This window comes from Phyllostomus discolor, chromosome 11 (genome assembly GCF_004126475.2).
Source record: "Phyllostomus discolor isolate MPI-MPIP mPhyDis1 chromosome 11, mPhyDis1.pri.v3, whole genome shotgun sequence".
Taxonomy (NCBI): Eukaryota; Metazoa; Chordata; class Mammalia; order Chiroptera; family Phyllostomidae; genus Phyllostomus; species Phyllostomus discolor.
In genome coordinates, this window is record NC_040913.2 from 57306632 (window position 1) to 57330722 (window position 24091).

The following is a 24091-nucleotide window of genomic DNA, read 5'->3' on the forward strand; positions in this document are numbered from 1 at the left end:
GGCTTCCGGCCTGCGTACGTCTGGTATCCGACGGAATCCGAGAGGTTCCGTTTGCGTGGGCTCACGCCCCCACTCAGGTTGTGTCTGAGGGACGCAGACAGGCTCTCCATCGCGCCTGCGCAGTTTCCTCCATCCGGTTTTCCTTTAAGAGTGCAGAAGTGTCGGACAAACCGCTGGGCGAGAGAGGACCTGCTCCTTTCCGCTGTGGTCCGTTGGCCATTCTCTGGTTCCGTCTTTGTTCAGGGAGGCGGTGTCAGCCTTTGGGAACCGCCTTTCCTAAATTGGAGCCAGTCATCTCTTCCGGAGTTCGGAGTTCGGGGTGGAGGGGCAGCCGACTGTAGAAGAATTGGAATAAAACGTTTTACGTGACCCCCATCATCGAGTAGCACTCTGAAGACACTTCTGCCTCATGGGAGTCCAGGGGCTCTGGAAGTTGTTGGAGTGCTCCGGGCGGCAAATCAGCCCGGAAACGCTTGAAGGGAAGATCCTTGCCGTGGGTATCCTTAACGCAGCATTAGTACTTGGGATGCAGTGATTCGCGTTGCGCGATGCAGTGATTCGGTCGCCGAGTGGTAGTAGGATAAAGGTGTCACCCCGTGGTGAGCTATAGAATCTCTTCAACGTTTACTGTCTCCCACCCTTTTCCCACTTCGCCATTGTACCACTCTGAATTGGATCCTGGTTTTATCATTTAGGGACAGTGCTTTATGCGTCTCAATGCTTTAGTTTTCTCAGCTGGAAAGTGGAGGGGAGGGTATCTACAAACGGAAGGTTGGTATGAGGAATAAAGGGAGCATTTAAATGAAGGAAGATTAGAATAGTGTCTGGCACTGATACTGATACTGTAAAGTATGGAGAAAATGAAGTGGGTTTCCTACCGGTAATGTTCCCTGCTGTATTGAGTGTTGCACCATTTATGTTACAGGCAGGATACTGTGGACAGGTGTTTGACCTTAAAATATAAATATAAATAAATATTCGGTATAGGACATTTATATGGCACTACACTGCACTGAAAAAATTGAAAAGATGTACAGTAAATTATTTTCCTCTCAGCCCCTATGCTGGACTTTTTAAGGATTTGTTTTTGTATATGTTTGGCTGGTTTTGTTTGTGTGTTTGGAATGAAATTTTTTGTCCATTATGAAAACATGTGAATGCTGTTTTTGAAATTTCGTTTTCTTTACTTGTTAAGCATTTTTTGATTGTCCTTTACTAAAAGCTGGTAGTATCTTCCACTAGTTCCCTGAATGAGAACCTCTACATAATATAATTAATGTTATGTTATATTTTGTACAATGTGAATAATCTTGAAATACATCTGTAATAGATTTGGGCTTAAAAGTTTTTATGCAGTGTACCTAGGGGGAAAAGGAAAGTTTTTTTTTTTTTAAGCATATGCTATATTGCTACCCTCTTATGGTTCCTCAAATCACTGCTTTTTAAGTATTTTCTTATAGAACTGTATGTGAATGAAAGCAGTTTTCAGTCATGGGAGCCCTTAAATTTCAGCCAATATTTAGGCCATTTTACATTGCAACCCATATGAAAAATTAATTATTTATAAAATCCTTGAGATGGCGCATGAAGTTCAGCAGTCCCTGTTTTTAGGAAGTTGCCCAAAGTAAGGAAAGGCAAGGCATTTAATTTAGATTATAGACATACCTCTGTACTCGTTAGCTTCAGAACTTGTCACACCTTGTACTGATCGCATTTTGACAAGAAAAACATATTTCATCACTTGGCACTTGCTTGGGACTCACTGCACTTGCTAGAACTTGTATGAGTCAGGAGGCCACACTACAAGAGAAAATGCTTGCTTCTTTGTCATAGGTTTTAACACACGTCATGAGTTCCAGAACGAATTAATGATGAGTAGGGGGGGTACCACTGTATCTATTTTTAGAAGTCTCAGAAGCTTTTTTCAAAAAGAATCATTTTCGTGGGGTTTTGGGGCTGTTTTGAAAGAATGAATCATTTAAAATGGACTCACGTATACTCAAATTATAATGATAACTTCATATGTATGTATGTGTATGGAGATTATTATAACTTGAGTATATTTGGTTCTATAATTGATTTTACTTTGTTCATTTTCATGGGAATCAAATTTATATATCTGAAACATTCATATTTTTTGTTTTGTTAATAAGGAAATTACCCATGACATACTTTACTCTTAGATCCCTAAAATAAATGGGTCATTTTACCATCTGTAGCCTAGTGTCTTGTTTATATTTATTTATTTATTTACTTATTAATTAATTTATTTTATTCTTCATTACAGTTGTCCTCATTTTCCCCCATTACTCTCCCCTGCCCTACCCACCCCCTGCCTCCCATATTCAATCCTCCCTCCCCTAACCCATCCTGTTGTCTTTGTCCATGGGTCCTTTAACTTGAACTTTCCCCTTATTTCTCCTGTTACTCCCACCTCCCCTTTCTGGTCACTGTCAGTTTGCTCTTTATTCCCATGTCTCCAGTTCTATTTTGTTTGCTTGTTTGATTTGTTAATTAGGTTCCACTTATAGGTGAGACCATATGGTATTTGTCTTTCACAGCTTGGCGTATTTCACTTAGCATAATGCTCTCTAGTTCCATCCATGCTGTCGAGAAGGGTAGGAGGTCCTTCCTTCTTTGTGCTGCATGGTATTCCATTGTGTAAATGTACTATAATTTTTTGATTCACTCATTTACTGATGGGTACTTAGGCTGTTCCTAGCACTTGGCTATTGTAAAAATGCTGCTATGAACATTGGGGTGAATAGAGTCTTTTGAATTGGTGTTTCAGGATTCTTAGGATATAGTCCCAACAGTGGAATTGCCAGCTGATAAGCAATTCCATTTTTAGTTTTCTGAGGAAAGTCCATACTGCTTACCACAGTGGCTGCCCCAGTCTGCATTCCTACCAACAGTGTACTAGAGTTCCCTTTCTCTACAACCTCACCAGCACTTGTTTGTTGATTAGTTTAAGATGGCCATTCTGACCAGTGTAAAGTGGTAGCTCAGTGTGGTTTTAATTTGCATCTCTCTGATGGTTGTTTCATATGTCTCTGGGCCCTCTGTATGTCCTTCTTGGAGAAGTGTCTGTTCAGGTTTTTTGCCCATTTTTTAATTGGGTTGTTTGTCTTTCTGGTGTGGAGTCATGTGAGTTCTTTATATATTTTGGAGATCAAACCCTTGTCCAAAGTATCATTGGCAAGTATATTTGCCCATACAGTTGATTCCCTGTTCGTTTTGGTAATGTTTTCTTTAGCCGTGCAGAAGCTTTTCATTTTGATGAAGTACCATTTGTTTATTCTTTCCCTTATATCCCTTGCTTTAGGGGACATACCAGTGAAGATATTGCTGCATTAAATATCTGAGATTTTCCTCCCTATGTTTTCCTCTAGGACTTCTGTGATATTGTGACTTATATTTAAGTCTTTTATCCACCTTGAATTTAATTTTATGTGTGGTATAAGTTAGTGGTTGAGTTTCATTTTTTTGCAGGTAGCTGTCCAGGTCTCCCAAAACCATTTATTGAAGAGGCTATCTTTTACTCCAATTATCTTTACTCTTCTGCCCCCTTTGTCAAATATTGATTGGTCATGAAGACTTGGTTTATTATTGGGCTCTCTATTCTGTTCCATTGATCTGTGTGCCTGTTTTTATGCCAGTACCAGACTGTTTCGATTACAGTAGCATTGTAATATAGTTTGATATCAGGTATTGTGATCATTCCTACTTTGTTTTTCTTTCTCAAAATTGCTGAGGTTCTTTGGTGTCGTTTATGGTTCCATATACATTTTTGAAATGTTTGTTATATATTTGTGAAATATGTCAGTGGTACTTGAATAAGAATTGCATTGAATCTATAAATTGTTTTGTGTAGTATGGATATTTTGATGATGGTAATTTTTCCAATCCATGAACATAGTACATGCTTCCATTTATTTGTGTCTTCCTTAATTTTTCTTTAATGTTCTATAGTTTCCTGAGTACAGGTTTTGTAACTCCTTGGTTATGTTTATTTCTAGGTACTTTATTTTTCTTGTTGCTATAATAAATGGGATATTTTCCCTTATATCAGTTTCTGATATTTTGTTGTTGATGTACAAAAGTGCTTTTGATTTCTGCATATGACTTTGTATCCCACTGTTTTTCCAAATTCACTTATTAGGATTAGTAGTTTTTTGGTGGAGTCTGTGGGGTTTTCTGTGTACGCTATTATATCATTTGCAAACAGTCACAGCTTTACTTCCTCTTTTCCAATTTGGATGCCTTTTATTTCTTTTTTATTATCTGATTACTGTGGCTAGAATGTCCAATACTTTGTTGAATAGAAATGGTGAAAGTAGACATTCTTATCTTATTCCTGATCTTAGTGGGAAAGCTTTTAGTTTTTGTCCATTGAGTATGATGTAGATTTCTTGTATATGGCCTTTATTATGTTGAGGTATACTCCCTCTACTCCCACTCTACTGAGTGTTTTATCATAAATGAGTGCTGTACTTTATCAAATGCTTTTCCTGCATCTATTGATATGATCTTGTGATTTTTGTCTTTCCTTTTGTTTATGTGATGTGTCATGTGTTTTGATTTGTGAATATTGTACCATTCTTGCATCTCTGAGATGAATCCCACTTGATCATGGTGTATGATCTTTTTACTGTATTGCTGGATGAGATTGCTAATATTTTCTTGAGGATTTTAGTATCTGTGTTAGTTGGCCACATTGGCCTGTAATTTTCATTCTTTCTTGTATCCTTATCTGGTTTTGGGATTAGGATGATGCTGGTCTCATAGAAAGAGTTTGGGAATCTTCCCTCTTCTTGAATTTTTTGGAATAGTTTGAGAAGGATAGGGGTTAGCTTTTTCTTAAATGTTTTGTAAAATTCTCCTGTGAAACTGTCTGGTCCAAGACTTTTGTGTGTTGGAAGTTTTTTGATTACTGCTTCAATTTCACTAGCTGTTATGGGTCTGTTCAAGCTTTCTGCTTCTTCTTTACTCAGTTTTGGAAGATTATATGTTTCTAGAAATTTGTCCATTGACTCAGGTTTTCAAATTTCATGGCATATATCTGTTAATAGTAATTTCTTACAATCCTTTGTATTTCTGTGGTATGTTGTAATTTCTCCTCTTTCATTTCTGCTTTTATTTGGGTCCTCTGTTTTTTTTTCTTGATGTCTGGTTAAAGGCTTGTTGATTTTGTTTGTCTTTTCAGATATTCAGCTCCTGGATTTATTGATCCTTTGAATTGTTCTTTTAGTCTCTATGTTATTTAATTCTACTCTGATCTTGATTAATTTTCCTTCCTTTTTATTCTAGGCTTTGTTTGTTGTTTCTGCAGTTCTTATAGGTGGAGGGTTAGTTTGTTTATTTGAAATGTTTCTCTTTTTTAGGTAGGGCTGTATCATTAAGAACTTCCCTCTGGGCAGCTTTTTTTAAGGTTATTATTGATAGGTACTGATTCATTGCCATTTTACTCCTTTTGTACCTGTGTTCCTTTCTCTCTCACTCCTTTTCTTCATCCCCTTAAAGTAGTCCTTTTGGCATATCTTGGATGCTGGTTTGGTGGAGATGTATTCTTTTAGCCTTCTTTTATCTGGGAAACTCCTTATTTCACCTTCCATTTTAAATGAGAGCTGTGCTGGGTAGAGTAGTCTTGGTTTGTAGGCCTTTGTTTTTTATTTCTTGGGATATTTCTTGCCTTTCCCATCTGGCTTGTAGAGTTTCTGTTGAGAAGTCTGCTGCTAGCCTTATTGATGCTCCCTTGTATGTCATGTTTTGGTTCTCCCTTGCTGCCTTTAGAATTCTCCCTTTGTCTTTGAATTTTGCCATCTTAATTATGATGTATCTTGGAGTGGACCTCTTTGGGTTCATCCTGATTGGGATTCTCTGTTTTTCTTGGATTTGTGTGACTTTTTCTTTCATCTAATTAGAGAAGTTCCATCATTACTTTTCTAAACAGATTTTCTATCCCTTGCTCCTGTTCTTCTCCTTCTGGTATCCCTATATGTGGGCATTTTTACATTTCATGTTGTCTTGCAGTTTCCTTAACCCCTCTTTGTTTTTTTGAGCCTTTTTTTCTTTTCTTGCTCTTCCTGGGAATTTTTTTAACCTGTCCTCCAGCTTGGTGATTCAATCCACTACTTCATATAGCCTGCTTTTGATTCTTTCTACTGTGTTCTTCAGTTAAGAAATTGTATTCCTCATTTCCTTCTGGCCCTTGTTAGAGTTTCTGTGTCCTTTTCATGCTGATGTAGTTTGCAGTAAATTCCTTGTAGCTTCCCTGTAGTTTTTATGTAATTCTCACTGAGCTCATTGAGCTTCCTTATAACCATTGTTTTGAACTTGATATCTGATAGTTTACTTGCCTCCATTTCCTTTACACTCTTTCTGGGGATTCCTCCTTTCATTTCAATTGTGGGTTCTTTTTTTGGGAGACCCTTCTTGTTTCCTTCTGCTTCTTAAATTAATCTATTCTGATTCCCTGTCTTTGTGTTGTAAACTGTGGTAGGAGAGCTGTGGGATTCAGTGGTGCAGACTCCTTGATCTCCTGAACTTGATACTCTTGGGATGCTCTTTATGCCATGTATGTTGGTTCTTTGGATATGATTGGGTTTTGATTGTTGTTGGGTCATTTTTTTTGTTGGGTCCATCCCTCTAGGTTGCTCCTTTGACTGTTGGTCATTCTACCCACTATATCTTGTATGCCGTTGTTCATATGCTGCCAGAACAAAACCACTAAGCCCAGGAAACAAACCAACACCCACAAAAATAACTCCCTCCCCCACAACTCCATTATCAACAGCAAATGAACTAGTATTAATAAGGGTGAAAGAAATTAATATTATTAATACTATAAGAAAGGAGAGCGGATATGAGATGACCTACTGAAAGAAAAATGATTTTGAGAAAGTAGAGGGATGAACACTAATAAGAGTAGGGAATCAAAGCAATGCAAAGGGAGAAAGTAGTATTTATATTATAAATAGAAAGGAATGAAGAAAGTAGAATGTAGTAAGAGAAGGGAAATGTATAGTATTAGGTTTATACAGAAACTAAAATAACTAGAGAAATAAAAAGGATAAAAAGTAAATAAGTGATAAAAAGCAGGAACCAAATTGGAAAGATCCACCACAGCACTATCAACAACAAATGAACTAAAATTAATATAGGTGGGATGAGAATAAGAGGCAAAAAGAAAGAAAGAATAATAGCTTAAGAGATGTTTAGAGGAAAGGTAAGTGATTTTGAGATACCAGAAGGAGAGGGAATAGTAAGAGTATGGAATGAACACCAGGCTAAGATGGAAAAATTAAAATTTGAGACAAAAGAAAAAGGAAAAAAAAGTCATGATGAAAGAGGAAAAAAGAAAAACAACAGGTGGAGACAGGGCAAAATTAAAATTTGAGACAAAAAGAACAGGAGATGGTAACTGTAAAATTTGAGATTTCAAATACATGAGTGAAGATGTAGAGATAAAATTGAAAAAAAATGCAACTACAACCACCCTATCCACAACCAACCAGCAAAGATTGCTAAAGGTGGTTAGAGGATGTGGGTATTTTAAGAGCATGGAAAAGAATTGAGATGATCATTGACAAGAAAATTGGTCTTGAGAGGTTGACGGAGAAATTGTAAGAGTGCATAATGGAAACAAGTTGTAGCAAGAAAGAAAACAATTTGAAATGAAAATAATGAGGAAAGAAGATAAAATGGGGTAAAAGAAGGGGGTAAGTATGTGAATTAAAATAAATTATAGTATAAAATCTAGTATCTTAATATGCACAAACTCAAAGGACAAGAAATGAAAGTTAAAAAGTTGTGCAGGAAAGAAAATACCACAAATCATGGAGAAGACCATGATGGATTTTTGTCTTGGTAGTGTCTAGTATTTACCACTATTTTTTCTTTCTGGATTTGCCTCTGGTGATGTCAGAGGGTGACCCTGTCTGACCTTAGGCAGCTTGTTCAAGACTACCAGGATCTACCGTCTGTGGCTAACTCCTTCAATTGTTAATCTAGTCACTGTGTACTTGACAGTCAGGCTTAAGCCCCATAGGACAAGACAGAGTCTCTCCTGGGATCAGGGCTATTGTTTCCCCTCAGGCTGCTGTTGCTGTGAGGGGAGAGGTCTGCCTGAGCAGGATGGCTGCTGCTGTATGGGGGATGACTCAGCACTGAGATCCTGGCATCTACTCTCTCAGTTCTATTCCCAAAGCCTCCATCCTCAGTCTGTCAAGTTTCTCTAGTCCATTCTGCCTGCACGCCGCCACCCCCCCCCCCCCCCCCACACACACACACACTTTTACTGGAGCCCAGGGTAAGTGACTGCAAATGAAAATTAATGCATTGGCCCTTTAAATGCCTCTTTCCCTCTCCAGCCATCTGTCTCTGGCAGAGAGCAACCCTGATGCTTTTCACAGTTGGATGTTATCTGTGAAGTCTTGGGGCTCTGATGCTCTGGGGATCCCAGCTTAAGTTTATGACCCCACACTTCTCAGGGGGATCCACCTGGCTGCTTAAATATCCCTCTGGCCCTTCAGCTGCTGACTGTGGGTGCCCAGCCAGCCCTCTTGTGTTTCCACCACACTCCCCATTCAGGTTGTGCTGAAACTGATTCTTCAGTCTGTCAGGGGTTATAAGGCTTCTTTCTCACTATTGTTCAGTTGTTTGTTCTGGATGATTTCTCCACAATTTAATTTTAATTCCAGATTAGTCCTAGGAGGAGGTTAGTATGGCTTCCACTCACTCCTCCACCATCTTGGATTTCCTGTTTATTTATACAATCTAAATGTCTGTGTCAAATAATAAAGAATAATTTGTTTCTTAAGGACCTTAACATTTGTAAACTTCATTAAAGCCTATTAGCACAATTTTATGCTCTCTTCAGTTGAAATGTCTGTGATACATCAGATTAGAGATGTTAACAAGGCCATTGTTCTGGTGTCAGGGTAGAGGTCTGGGGCATACAGACATAAGTGGAAAGGGTGTGGTATGGGGAGCTGAGGTAGCCTCAGTAGCTAGTGCAAGTGGGAGAAAGAGAGGGCCTGAGAGTGATCACTACTGAAGTCAGCACTTTACTGGTGAGTTAGAAGAGTTGGCAGAGAGATTGAGAGTAGGAAAACCAGTAGAGTATCATGTCCCTCTGTCTTGTAGATAAATAGAAAATAATTTGTTAAGCAGATTTTTAGAAAAGTTGCAAAATATAAGAAAACTCCAAGAAGAAAACAAATTACATGTAATCACAGTAGAGATAAGTTCTCTTAATATTTTGATTTCCAACTTTCTAGTTTTTTATAGTTAACAATGCATGTCAAAAAAATGGAATTATATTTTCCATACTTTTAGAACCTGTTTTACTTTCTTTAATAATATTTTGTAAGTATCTTTTCACTATATGCTTCTGTAACTTCCATGTTTCTAAATTTTTATTTTTTTATTGTTTAGGCTATTACTGTTGTCTCAATTTTTCCCTCTTTGCCCCTCTCTCTCCAGCCCTCCCCATCCCACAACCAGTGTCCACACCATTGTTCATGTCCGTGGGTGATGCATATTTGTTCTTGTCTAATCCTTTCACCTTCTTTCATCCATTCCCAACCCTCCACCTCCCCTCTTACAGCTATCATTCTGTTCCTTGTTTTTGTGCCTGTGATTCTATTTTTTGCAACTTCCATCTTTAAGGGCTCTTAAAGTATTCCAGCAAATCAGTATATCGTAATTTACTTAAAAAGATCTATTGGAAAACTTAAATTTTAAAATGTTTTCATCATTATAAACAAAAATTCTTATAAGTAACTCTTATTATAAACCTATGGTGATTTCCTGAGGTTAAACATCTGGAAGTGGAATTTTTAGTTAAGTTAGTTTAGGTTTAGTTAAGTTAGTTTAGGTTTAGTTTAGTTAGTTTAGTTAACAAATTAAGGTTTTTGCTATGAATTTTGCTGTGACTTTTTAAAGGGTACACGTATGTGTTTATGTAAGACTTGAAAATTTAGTATGTGAATAGTAATAAGGGTTCAAATAAAGTTAATGGTTTTATGTAGATTCTCTCAGGGCTAAACATTTTTTTATTTCAAACCAGTTGTGATGAATCTTCAGTTTCAAAGTTTGAATGATTATCAGTTATTAGGAATTTGAAATTGGGAAGATGAGGACAGAAATTCCAAAATGTTTTTCATTAACAGTTCTTTTAGATATTAGTATTTGGTTAAACCAAGCACTTAAAGGAGTCCGAGATCGCCATGGGAACTCAATAGAAAATGCTCACCTTCTCACTTTGTTTCATCGGCTCTGCAAACTATTATTTTTTCGAATTCGTCCCATCTTTGTTTTTGATGGGGATACTCCACTGTTGAAGAAACAGACTTTGGTAAGAGTTATATTTTTTTTCCTTTGCTCAGTCTTAGAAAGAAAAAGTTCAGATAAAATTTTAATTTTTTCTTTAAAATTTTGGAAGCCAAGGTTTATTTGACATATATCCAATTTAATTTAAATTATCTTGAACAAACAAATACTTTTTCTTTTAAAAAAAGTTTATATATGATGCCCTGGCTAGTGTGGCTCAGTTGGTTGGAGCATTGTCCCATGAACTGTAAGGTCGCAGGTTCAGTTCTGGTCAGAGCACATGCATAGGTTGCAGGTTCAGTTCCTGGTTGGGGTGCACACGAGAGGCAACCAATCAGTGTTTCTCTTCCTCTCAGTCTCCCTCACCCTCTCACTAAAATCATTAAACATACCTTCAGGTGAGGATAAAAATTTTTTTAAAAAGATGTATATATAAGACTGTATCGTGAGTACAATGATAAAATTTAACTTTTAATAAAAATACTAAAATTGTTACAACTGAGTTGTTAGCCTTCAGAGTGTTTTCTTAGGTGGTCTACATTTGTTACAGTTATGTTGCTATAGCTCAAAGCATTATACAAAACCTATAGGGGAAATGCCTTCTTGAATCTGAGATTGAGGATCCTCTGTGGTAGTGAGCCTTCTTTTAAAGGTGAATTGAATTTTAGGAATGAGCAATGTTATGTGTTGCCAAGTTTGAATTAATAAAAGAATGAATATGAGTTTCTTTATTCTGAAATTAGTTTAAAAAGTTTGAGCAATGTTGTGAACTTTGGAGTAATTGGATATATGACCTTTTTATGTTGAAAATGTCAGCTCATAACCTTGTAATCATTTCAGACATATTGTCTAAGTGAGGACATAAGATAAAAGTACAGATTTGTAAATTCTTGAGGACATTTGTTGCCTCAGTAAAAGGTCTAGACTTGAATGTTGCAGTTTTTAATTATTTAAGGCATACTCTATGTCAGATAGCCTTTAGAAGAATTGGAAAGAAAAAGAGAACTCTAGAACTTACTTATCTACTAGTTGTAAGTTTGCATGTACCCTTACACAACATATCTCCAATTCTCCAACTCTTGATAAAGAAGTTGGCTCTACTTTAGCATTCATATTGCAACATATAAGTGTATCAAACCAACAGATTGTATATCTTAAAACTCTGTTACATGTCAAATTAAATCTGTTTCAAAAAAGGAAAAGGATGCTTTGGTATTTCTGCCTGATATTCAACCAGAAGCCTGGAGACTATTTCATTTTGCCCTACTTGGACATTTCTTACAAGATATTCCAATACATTTTAGGATTTCTTATGACATAATCTTGAATATTGAAGGACAGAGTTACATATAAGTAATGTATTTTTATAAAAACCAATATCAGATATTGGTTTTGACATAGCATTGGCATCTTAAAGAATAAGTTAGTAATCCCTTTTGGGAAATATAATATAATTATATTTCATTAAGTTTTAGGCTTCTTGAAGACATTCAAAATAAAATGAAAGTAAATTAATAGTTTTCCAAACATGTAATAGTCAGTCCATTAAGTAATAGCTGGGTGGAGATCAGGTGTTCTTTACATATGAGAAACCTAAAGATATCCACTGGTATGACAATTACAGAATATACTATTGAATAAAACAGCTATAATCTAAAAACTCAGAAAACCAGATTCTATGGGGGGAAAATCACAGAAATGTTTTTAATATACTCTGAAGTAAAATCTTGTGCCCATTCTTTTCACAGGCTAAGAGAAGGCACAAAAAGGATTTGGCAACCAATGACTCCAAAAAAACTACAGAGAAGCTTTTGAAAACATTTTTGAAAAGACAAGCTATCAAAACTGCCTTAAGAAGCAAAAGGCAAGAGGGGAATTACATTAATTAAAGATTAATTTAAGCCTCTTTAATTTTTGCATGAGATTCCTGTGGCTGCCTTTTCCTAGTTTTAACTCCTAGCAGAAAATAAAGGGTAAAATGAGAACAATAAGTGGGATGTCCCTTTCACTTAGTAATTTGAAGTTGTGAAAACTCTTTGTTCTGCATGAATTAGCTTTAATAAAGAAAAGCCATGCTGTTACATTGTGTACATGTTTTACTTTTTAAAAATTCTTATATTTTACTTTTATGTCAGTTTTTTTGTGTGTTTACACTTGAGATTGTGTCCCAGGCACTGAGGAGTTGCAGCAAGAATCCTCTTTGAAGGCTGTACTTATTTTTTACTGCTGTGGCCTGGGCAGCCAGATCAGCAGGGGAGAAACCCATTGTCCCTGTGTTTTTCCTTTTCTTTCCTCCAAGCATGGATTATGAAATCATTGGGGGAGCACTGTTGATTCAAAGTACTATTACCTATCATCACTGTTTAAGCATGTCTGTACTTTTTAGAGATGAAGAACTACCCAGCCTTACTCAAGTTCAAAGAGAAGATGACATCTATGCTTTGCCACCTTTACTAGAGGAAGAAAAAAATAGGTAAATGTTTATTTAAAAATATTTATTATCACTGTATTCAGACAGACTTAAACCTTTATGTTTTATCTGCATGTTAAGGCATGTGAGAATCGATGCATCTAAAGTAAGCATTCTTGACACCATTTAGAATATTTTTCAGAAGCTAAATTATTTATTAATAACTTGGTATTTTGTGGGTTGTGATGGTTTCTTTTTTATTTCTGTAGAGCCTGTGCTAGAACTATTGATTTATAATTCAGGAAGATACAAATTTTAGTTTTTCTTACACTTTGATTACACATTCTGTCTCTACCTCCTTCTCAGCCCTGTGTGTCTTCTCTGTCACACTACCACATTGAATGACCACATACAACAACTTTCTTGCTAAATCCAGTAGATGATTTATAGTTCTCAATTTAACATGGTACCTGCCGAAAACCTCTCTCACCATTCTTTCTCAGTCTTCCTTGTGGACTTTTTTCTGGCTAGCTATTAATCATCAGCAGCTTCTGTAGTTGAAGTATAGGTAGAGGACCAGTTTGACTGTGTCCTCTACCCAGCCCCATTTGTTTCTATAGGGGCTCCAGAGAGGCTAGGTAACTTTTAAACTCAGCCCAGTTCTTTTTTTTCTTCTTAAACCTCACTGGAGGACATGCTTATTGATTTTACAGAGAGGGGAAGGGAGGGAAAGAGAGAGGGAAAGAAACATTGCTATGAGAAACACCATTCGGTTGCCTCTTGTATGCATGCTGACTGAACCCGCAACCTAGGCATGTGCCCTGACTTGAAATTGGGCCCATGACCTTTTGGTTTACAGGATGATGCTCCAACCGACTGAGCCAGGGCTCAGCCCAGTTCTCTTGATCTTCATCACAGTCACCATAATCTTGTTGGTAGGTTACTGTACTGGCTTTCAGATTTTTTTCTCTGACTCTAATCTTACCATTTTTAGGAACCCCTTTCTGCCAAGCCGAATTTCTGCTTTGTAGTATAGACTCTGTTAAACCCCAAATCTGATATTGTCATTTTCTTGCTTAAAACATTTCCTAGCTTCTCATTTTTTTAGGATGAAACTTCAATACTTTATTCACATGCTTTTCAATTTTTTAATTTAATCTTTATTGTATTTTTTATTTCCATTACCATTTAGTCCTTTTATACCCCCATCCCCCCAGCAGTCACCACACTGTTGTCCATGTCCATGTGTCCTTTTTCCTTTTTGCTCAATTCCTCCACCCTCTAACCCCCCACCTCCCCGTCCCAGCTGTCATCATGCTCTCCATATAATCACATGCTTTTCTAAACAGTGTGATTACAGGAGATCCCAGAAAGCTTTCATGATATCCCAGATGGGATGAGGTGACTATCTTAGTTTTGGCTACCTGCTCTTCCCTTGTGATGGAAGTTCTTAGATCGTGTTGTGATTTCTCACTTACACATGTTGCCACCAGACTGTGAGACCAGCGATGGCCTGTGTCTTGCCTTCTTATTCACTGTTGTAGCCCCTAACTCAAGAAATATTTTGTAAGTAGTCATTAAATCACAGGTATTGTAAATGTATATTTGACTTTCAGTTCAGAAGAGGAAGATGAAAAAGAATGGCAAGAAAGAATGAATCAAAAACAAGCATTACAGGTATTTAAATAATTTTCAAATTCAGAATTTATGCTATTATTTGAAATGAATGGCATTAAAATGAATACTTTTAATGAGGTAATATGAATTTATGAAGTTTTTGATAAAAAGTAATAAGACATGCCTTTTTATTGTGTGTTTATCATATATGTATGCATGTATATTTATGTATATATAAAATAAACACACATGCATACACATATACATGGAATTATGTATATCTAGAATCCAAAATAAACCATTTTCTTTTACACCTACAAATAAATAAATATAAATAGTTATACATGCTTGTGTGAAATATGGAATACATACGAACCACAAATAACTTATAGTAACATTTTGGTATATATTAGTCCATCCCACGTCCTTTTATGGTTGACATGGTTGACTGTGTGTGTATTTGGGTATGTGTACATGTATATATACAAGAGGGGACCCCCCCAAAACCAGAATTTATTTATAAAAAATTGTGTTATTCTTACATGTTTAAACTTCAGTTACCTTCAAAGTATTCTCCATTTGATACAGTACACCTATTGAGACTTTTTTTCCCACTGCTCAAAACAGTTTTTAAACTCATTGATTTTGATGTCTTTCTGTGCTTCTGCTTTTTTTTTCCCCCGTCTTCCACATCTGAAAAACATTTCTCTTTGAGGACTTTTTTCATCTGGGGAAACAAAAAAAAGTTGCATGGGGTAAGATTGGGTGATTTGGGTGGGGGGGCACGAGGATCATAACTGTTTTGGTAAAAAATTGCTGAACACCCTGGCTGGCGTAGCTCAGTGGATTGAGCATGGGCTGCGAACCAGTGTCGCAGGTTCGATTCCCAGTCAGGGCACATGCCTGGGTTGCAGGCCACAGCCCCCAACAACCGCACATTGATGTTTCTCTCTCTCTTTCTCTTTCTCCCTCCCTTCCCTCTCTAAAAATAACTAAATAAATCTTTAAAAAAATTGCTGAACACTCAGCATGATGTGGGCGGGTGCACCTATAAATCACCCATCATGAAATGGGTGAACTTGTTGAGAGTCTTCATAAGAATTCACTGAAGCCAAATGCAGCCTCTTACAACAATACCGGCTGGCACACTGATAAGGATGGGTTACTAGAACACTCACCTAGTGGGAGAAGCCAGTAATACAAGGGACCCACCCTCCAGAAAATAATTCCAGTTTTTTGGGAGCCCCCTCTCATGTATATATGTAAATATATATGTGCATTAATATATGCTCCAGTTATCTATGGCTTTGTAACTTAGTGGTGGGAAAACAATCATTTATTATCATCATCTCTTACTGTTCTGGGGGTCGATGAACTCACTGAGGCAGTTCCCTTTCAGCATCTCCAGTGTAGGTGCAGTTAGACTGGAATCTCTTCAAAGGTCTCCTCACTTGCACAGCTGCACATCCAGTTGTTGATGCTGGTTGTTAGCTAGAACACCTGCCTATGGCATCTCCACATTGTCTGAGTTCTTCCACAGCATGGTGTTGTGTTCCAGAGGTAGGCATTCCAAGAGGATGTGCCAGGCAGGACCTGTGTTTCCTTTCTAGTCAGCTTTGGAAGTTATGCAGCATCCCTTATACCACATTCTGTTCATTACAAGCCAACAAAGGTAGCCCACATTTAATTTGAGGGAAATTAGACAAGATGTGGATCACAGAACCTTGTGGACATGTTTTAGAATGTGTGGTATTAAAATATGTCTTAATATCATACATATTTTAATAAATAACATTTTTGCAAATTGAGGTAACTGTATATACAGGCTTTTGAAATTTTTTTCAAGTTTCTCAAATAGGTAATATTCTTTGATTTCCAAATTTACTGTTTTTTGTAAGTTCATATGATTTTGGTATATCTGATGGAAGACTTGAGCTAAAACTCTGGGATCCCTCAACTGATAGTAACCTTGATAAAGGCCATGAACCTCATGGTCAGAAAGATCTTCATGTAAGTCCAGGTTCTGTTCTTGAGCTGTTTGATCCTAGACAAATTAACTTCACCAGGGCTTTATTGTCTTTTTTATAAACAAAATAATATCAAAGCCTTCCTCATAGAGGTGATGGGAACATTAGTGAGGGAAAACATGGGAAGCTCTGAGCATAATGACTGGTCTGTCCTAAGTGCTTGTTGATTTGCACATATGTACAACATACTGGAGAGCAAATTGCATTATTTTATTTTCTTTACTGATGAAGAGTTTTAAAGTACTCTTGGTAATTAGTTTAAATTTAGAAATATTTTAAGAGTTTTCCATATCTATGAAATTTCTCACTTTTAGTTTTAGTTTAAGAGCAAAATAAAATTAAACTAATTAAGGAAATAATAAGTAGTGTTTAAATTCATAAGGTTCATCCCTACCTCAAGCCTTTGTACTTGGTTTCCCCTGGCTGTAATGCTCTGTCCTTGAGAAGACTTTTTATTGTCTTTCACATCCCTATTCAAGGTCATTTTTTAGTGGGGGTCTTCTCTATGAAGTTTTCGTTCCCTCTTTTTCCTCTTCTAATTAACTTTCTTATCAGAATACCCTGCTTTATTTTTCATCATTATCTTGTTTACTTATTTGCTTATATGTCTTTCTTCACTCCTAAGAGTAGGGACGCTACCTGGCATTATCTTTATAGTGCCTTAGCACCTAGAACAGTGGTTGGCACATTAGAGGTGCTGGGTAAGTATTTTTTCCTTTGAATGAATGAATAAGTGAATGGGTACATTCCCTAATCTGCCATTTACTTAGATACCTATTGCAGATTCTGTACAATTGTGTTTAGCCTATTGTAGATTATGTAGAACTCTGTTTATGATATAAGCACAAAAATATCTATCATGGTAAATAGCATTAAGTGTATGAAATGTTAATTTCATGGTGTTATGTTTTACTCTTTACAGGAAGAGTTCTTTCAGAATCCTCATGCAGTAGACATTGAGTCTGAAGACTTCATCAGCCTGCCCCCTGAAATAAAGCATGAAATCTTGACTGATATGAAGGAGTTTACTAAACGAAGAAGAACATTATTTGAAGCAATGCCAGAGGTAAAATATATTACAACACATTAATGTGTAGAATTGAGAACTGCAGCCATATTTTTCATTAGAAAAAAATTGATAAACATTACTTGTACAGTATGTTTCCAATAAAAAGGCAGAAGGGAATTCATTGGTAAATTCTTCAAATTACAGCATCTGATATTGGCTCCACAGATATAGCAACACTGAGTGGGGTCTTGTGGAGAGTTAGGTTTGTCAAGCATGTCTCCTGATAATGCTACACCATTAATTATTATTGTCTTTAGTTGGTAAATGAATTTTGTTTTCCTTTCTACTGCTGCCACCTATTATTTCTAACTTTCTACACCTTTAGCTCACTGTAGACAGAATATAAATTTTTGCAGCATTATTCCTAATGAATGGATGTGATGCTATTTCTACAAACTCAACATTTCTTAAATTGATAACAAAATATGAAAAAGGCAGGAGATATTTCTTCTCCCATCACTCTTTTCTACTTTTCCATGAAGAATGTGAATACAGGAAGTAGGACAGAAGTTTCTTTATTTTGGGTGGAAGCTATAGCTGAGTGGAGGTGGCTGCTGATGGTGTTCTATGGGGTCAGAGTAGGGGAAGACATTTGCTCTTCCAGAACAGCCTATCTTATTCCTCTCTGATTAGCTGTGACAGGGGGAGTCAGAGTGGCAGTTGCAGTAGCAAGGGTGCTAATGATAGTGACAGCTGCAGTGATATGTCCAGCACGAATCTTGAATATGATTATTTATTCAGGTTGCTTCTGATTGGAGACTCTGGAACTGTAAAGTTTTGCCTCCTTCTTAGGTTTGCAGATGATACCTATGCAGAAAGCTACATTAGGACTATTGGTGTGAATTCCAAAGTAAGAACTATAGAGTTAGATGGGAGAACAATCAAGCTTTAAAAATGGGACATAGCAGACCAAGAAAGATTTCGAATAATAACCTCCAGTTATTATTGAGGAGCCCATGGTATCACAGTTGTGTGTGATGTGACAGATCAGGAATCCTTCAATAACTAAACAGTGGCTGCAGAAGATAGATCTTTATGCCAGTGAAAACATCAACAAATTGTTGGTAGGGAACAAATATGATCTGACCACAAAGAAAGTAACAGATTGCACAACAGCAAAGGTATTTGCTGATTCCCTTGGAATTCCATTTTTGGAAACAAGAACACAACAAATGTAAAACAGTCTTTCATGACCATGGCAGCTGAGATTTGAAAGTGAATGTGTCCTCAAGCAACATCTGGTAGTGCAGAGAAATCCAATGTTAAAATTCAGAGTTTTTTGGTGAAGCAGTCAGGTGGAGGTTGCTGCTAAAATGTACCTCCATCCTGTTCTCGCAGCAATGAAATTGCAGTCTGAAACCAAGTGGAAAAACAGAATTGTCTGAATTGTACTGTATGTAGCTGCACCAGAACATTCTTATCGTCTCCACAAAGGTCAGAAATTGTAAATGGTCATTACTGACTTTTTTCATTCCCTTGACTCAAGACAGCTAACTTCATTCTCAGAACTGTTTCAGACCTTGGTTTGCTAGTTTATAAAATAATGTGTGTAATCCTTGTTGCCTTCCTGATACAAACTGTTTTCCTGTGGTTGGTTAGAATATGTTTTGTTTTGATGTTTATATTGGCATGTTTAGATGTTAGGTTTAGACTTCTGAACATGAAGTTCAGCCATTTTGTATCAAACAGTACAACCAGTGTCTGTCACTTTTCATGCATAAAGTTTAGTGTGATGTTATAAGTAAGATCTGATTTGCTAGTTCTTCCTTGTAGAGTTATAAACAGAATGATTACGCTATCTGATTAATAGTTTCTTTATAGTCTGCATATAATTTCTGGCTGCAGAATATTATAATTTGTTGTACACTGTAACAGAACAACTGAAGATGTTTAATAAATATTGTACTTATTAGAAGTAATATCCAACCGTATGGTGATAAGTATTGTTTTAATTTTTATAGTTAAAGGGAAATAGAGCCTTACGTTTTTAAAACATCAATTTGTGTGTGCAACCAGGACATTGTAGACACATCTTAGAGTAGCATCCAGTATCCTTTCCAGATAGTATATCCAGTAAAGGACCTAGGGAGGCATCTGTGCTGGGTAGAGATTTAACCAAGCCTAGTGATTCAGGGAGAGTAAATTGCTTGGAAAACAAGTTTAGGATGTATGTTATGTAGCCTACTTTGTTCCTTCTCTAAAGCCATCTGAAATGGCTTCATTGATCAATACTTTGTGTGGTAAAGGTGGAAAGCATCACACTTGTCATAATTGGCAAATCATGAAACTAATGCATGTGCTAATATTTCTTCCATGCTCTGATTCAGCTTTTGAGTATTTTATCCTCCACAATTGTATAATTTAAGTTGGAGGAAAGTTAAAGCATTAAAGTAGAAAGCAGAAAAACTTACTATTTGATTGCCCTAATTTTAGAAATTTTATACCTGAAAATTAACCAAAAACACAAATGCTGGGTGGGAATGACAGATGAGAAATACATTTGTTTTAGTGGAATTTTGCACATGTAAAAATTTTGTTAAATCGGACCTTAAAGGTTCTGGGGTTTGTTTTTATCATGGAAAACAAATCTTTCACTGACACTGGCATTTTAAAGTGGTAGACATCAAAGACTGTTTCAAACCATGGGGTTACACTAGCCACCAAAATACTTACTTAGGGGCTTGGGATATGGTTGTTGGCAACACATTTCATGGTGGGTTCTTGAATTCAGTGATAAAATTTAAATTAAAAACAAGCCCAAAATTAAAGGTTTAAATTTTTTTTCATTAAATAGGCAGTTGAAAATACATGGTACAAAAATAAGTGGTAAGGTTATTATAAAATGAAATGGACATAATATTCAATTTAATTTAAAAAAGGAAATATTTCTTTTTTATTTCAGGGGAAAAATCCAGGCTCAGTCTATGAATCAAGCATTTTATTTCTTGAATGTGAAAGGACCTTTGGCTGGTCTTTGAGGAAATAAAATTTGGATTATATAAACAATAGTGGGAAGGAATGGGAGAAAGAGAGACAGTCCCAAATGATTTACTCCACTTGCTTTACTTTGTGATACCACAGCCTCTGGGATCTGTAGACTAGGGTATTATGGTGCAGCAGTTCACTTGATCTGTAATTCTGACAGCTAAGGGAACTTCTGAATCATCCAGATTGGGCCATTCTATCATCTGAATGTTGGGCAAATACAATATTGATAATAGTAATGATTGTAAGAAGAGTAATAGTGATAATCATAAGAATAATAGAAGCAATGTGTATAAGGGTTAATCAAAAGATCTGCTTTTGATCCCAGATCTACCAGTTATTAGTTATGTGGTTTTGGGAAAGGTACTTAACCTATTTAAGTCTCAGTTTTTTCATTTTTAGATTGGAGGTGATATTTGTCTCATTGGTGGTCGAGAATAAAATGGGATAATATATTTAAAAACACTTAGAACAGGGGTCTAAAACTCATTTTGACTGGGGGCCATGTCAGCCTTGTGGTTGCCTTCAAAGGGCCAGATGTAATTTTAGGACTGTATAAATGTAACTACTCCTTAACAGGTAAGTGAGAGCTTGGTGCCTCCAGGTAGAAACAAGATGCCAGGCTGGATGAAACAAGGTCGAGGGCCGGATTTGGCCCAAGGGCCTTGTGTTTTCCTCCTGTGACGTAGAAATATTCATTACACAGGAAACACTTAGCAAATATTAACACTTATTATTAATAACTGTGGTTGCTATAATTTATTGTGGGTCTTTTATGGGCTAGGGACTATGCTGGGCACTTAACTTGCCTATTTACTTGCATTTATTAAGCCCAAATGAAAATGTCACAGTGTTTGCCTTGCATCATATGCTTAATCCATGTTTTTTGAATGAGTGATTGGTACCCATGGTTTCTTTTGTTTTATTCAGTTCTGTATTTAATATTAAAAAAAATCACATTATTTATTTTGCTTTAGGAGTCCAATGACTTTTCACAGTACCAGCTCAAAGGCTTACTTAAAAAAAATTACCTAAACCAACATATTGAAAATGTTCAAAAGGAAATGAATCAGCAACATTCAGGACAAATCCAAAGGCAATATGAAGATGAAGGGGGCTTTTTGAAGGAGGTGGAATCAAGAAGAGTGGTCTCTGAAGACACTTCACATTACATCTTGATAAAAGGTATTGGGCACTTATTTGATAGTTAAAAGCCAACAATATGTCGTGTCTCTGAATTCTATAAACTGCCACGCCTGGATAATATTAATGAAGTCCTACTTATGTATTGGGTTGGCCAGTCTGTTTATTTTTTTCCATAAAATAAACGACACGTTTTTCATTTGCACCAATAACTTTATAGATTTGGATAGTTTGAGTATGTTGGCTATCTCCTCAGATTGTTGTCAGTTAATGTCTCAATTTGATCACTATCAACTGTTCGGCCCTACTGTGGAGCATCATCCAGCAAGAGATCTCCAGCACAAAACTTTACAAACTACTTTTATTATTATTATTAAAGTTTTTTTCTTTTTTTAAATATATTTTATTGATTATGCTATTACAGTGGTTCCATTTCCCCCCCTTCATTCTCCTCCATACCCTCTCCCACCCACATTCCCCACCTTTAGTTCATGTCCATGTGTCATAAGTTCTTTAGCTTCTACATTTCCCATACTATTCTTGCCCTCCCCCTGTCTATTTTCTTCCTACCATCTGTGCTACTTATTCTCTGTACCTTTTCCCCTATCTCCTCCTCCCACTCCCCTGTTGCTAACCCTCCATGTGATCTCCATTTCTGTTCCTGTTCTAGTTGTTTACTTAGTTTGTTTTTGTTTTAGGTGTGGCTGTTAATAATTGTGAGTTTGCTGACATTTTACTATACATGTTTTTTATCTTCTTTTTCTTAGATAAGTCTCTTTAACATTCATAAAATAAGGGCTTGGTGATGATGAACTTCTTTAACTTGACCTTATCTGGGAAGCACTTTATCTGCCTTTGCTTTCTAAATGAAAGCTTTGCTGGATGGAGCAATCTTGGATGTAGGTCCTTGCCTTTCATGACTTCAAATACTTCTTTCCAGCCCCTTCTTGCCTGCAAGGTCTCTTTTGAGAAATCAGCTGACAGTCTTATGGGCACTCCTTTGTAGGTAACTGTCTCCTTGTCTCTTGCTGCTTCTAGGATTCTCTCTTTCATTTTTATCTTGGGTAATGTAATTATGATTTGCCTTGGTGTGTTACTCCTTGGGTCCGATGTCTTTGGGATTCTCTGAGCTTCCTGGACTTCCTGGAAGTCTATTTCCTTTGCCAGATTAGGAAAGTTCTCCTTTATTATTTCTTCAAATAGCTTTTCCACTTGTTGCTGTTCCTCTTCCTCTTCTGGTACCCCTATGATTCGGATGTTGGAATGTTTAAAGATGTCCTGGAGGTTCCTACACCTCTCCTCATTTTTTTGAATTCTTGTTTCTTCATTCTTTTCTGTTTGGTTGTTTCTTTCTTCCTTCCTACTCCATTGATCAGAGTCCCAGTTTCCTTCCCATCACTCTTGGTTCCCTGTGCATTTTCCTTAATTTCAATTAGCATAGCCTTCATTTTTTCATCTAATTTGCAACCAAATTCAACCAGTTCTGTGAGCATCCTGATCACCAGTGCTTTGAACTGTGCATCTGATAGGTTGGCTATCTCTTGGTTGCTTATTGTATTTGTTGTGGAGCTTCGATCTGTTCTTTTATTTGGGCCATTTTTTTTTTTGTCTTGTCGCACTTGTTACATATGAGGGGCGGAGCCTTAAGTGTTCACCAGGGTGGGGCCACCCAGTCACTGGGTTGTGATGCTGTATGTGGGGGCTGGGTCCGAGAGGGAACAATGGCACTTGCTTCATTCTCTGTCCGATTTCAGTTCTTTCCGCTGCTTCCCCCAAACAAACTGGGCCTTTCTGGTGCTAATTCCCATGTGGTGGACTTGTGCATGTTCTAGGACCCCATGGGTCTCTCCAACGAACTCTCCTGTGAGGCTGGGAGTCTCTCTTGGCAGTCAACTGTCACAGGTGTTTTCATTTAGTGCCCTGAGGCTCTATTTTCCCTGTGCTGGGACCCTGGGTTGCAAGGTCTGTCAAGCTCTCCAATTTCACCTGGTTTATCTGTGAGTGAATGTGGGACTGCCCTGTCAGCCTTGCACACAGTGCCTTGCTTCTCATTCACCACCTTGTGGGGTCTGCCTGTTGCCACCCTGCGCCCAGGGTCTACTTGCTGGGGTCTTGCGTGCTCAGGAACCTTATGCACCCGGTGCCATAGCTTTTGTGCCCCAACCCCTCTCCACCCAGCTGCCCAACTCCACCCTTCCTACTGTTCTGAATGAATGTGTCTGTTTTAAATCCTTGGTTGGCAGACTTCCATACAGTTCAATTTTCTGTTAGATCTGGTTGTTATTTTGTTTCTAAATTGTTGTTGTCCTTATTTTGGTTTTGTGAGGAGGCACAGTCTGTCTACCTACGCCTCCATCTTGGCCAGAAGTCTATTTTTAAAGATTTTTATTTATTTATTTTTAGAGAGAGGGAAAGGGAAGGAGAAAGAGAGGGAGAGAAACATCAATGTGTGGTTGCCTCTCATGTGCCCCTTGCTGGGAACCTGGCCTGCAACCCAGGCATGTG

General features: G+C 37.1%; 1 protein-coding gene and 1 pseudogene across 2 annotated transcripts in view; both read left to right on the forward strand.

Moving 5' to 3' along the window:
• The window catches only part of LOC114508592 (basic immunoglobulin-like variable motif-containing protein), an 81650-nt gene that overhangs the window by 40758 nt on the left and 16801 nt on the right, over positions 1-24091 (forward strand). The window contains exons 1-7 of one of the 2 annotated variants that reach the window (XM_036011438.1): positions 51-497; positions 10185-10360; positions 12084-12199; positions 12722-12808; positions 14362-14422; positions 17312-17455; positions 21421-21628. In XM_036011438.1, the coding sequence (XP_035867331.1) occupies positions 410-497; positions 10185-10360; positions 12084-12199; positions 12722-12808; positions 14362-14422; positions 17312-17455; positions 21421-21628 (880 nt within the window). In that variant the 5' untranslated portion in view covers positions 51-409. Of the gene's footprint in view, positions 1-50; positions 498-10184; positions 10361-12083; positions 12200-12721; positions 12809-14361; positions 14423-17311; positions 17456-21420; positions 21629-24091 lie in introns of those variants that run through there. The other variant, XM_036011440.1, reaches the window with a different exon arrangement.
• Positions 17463-20016, forward strand: LOC118497394 (annotated as a pseudogene).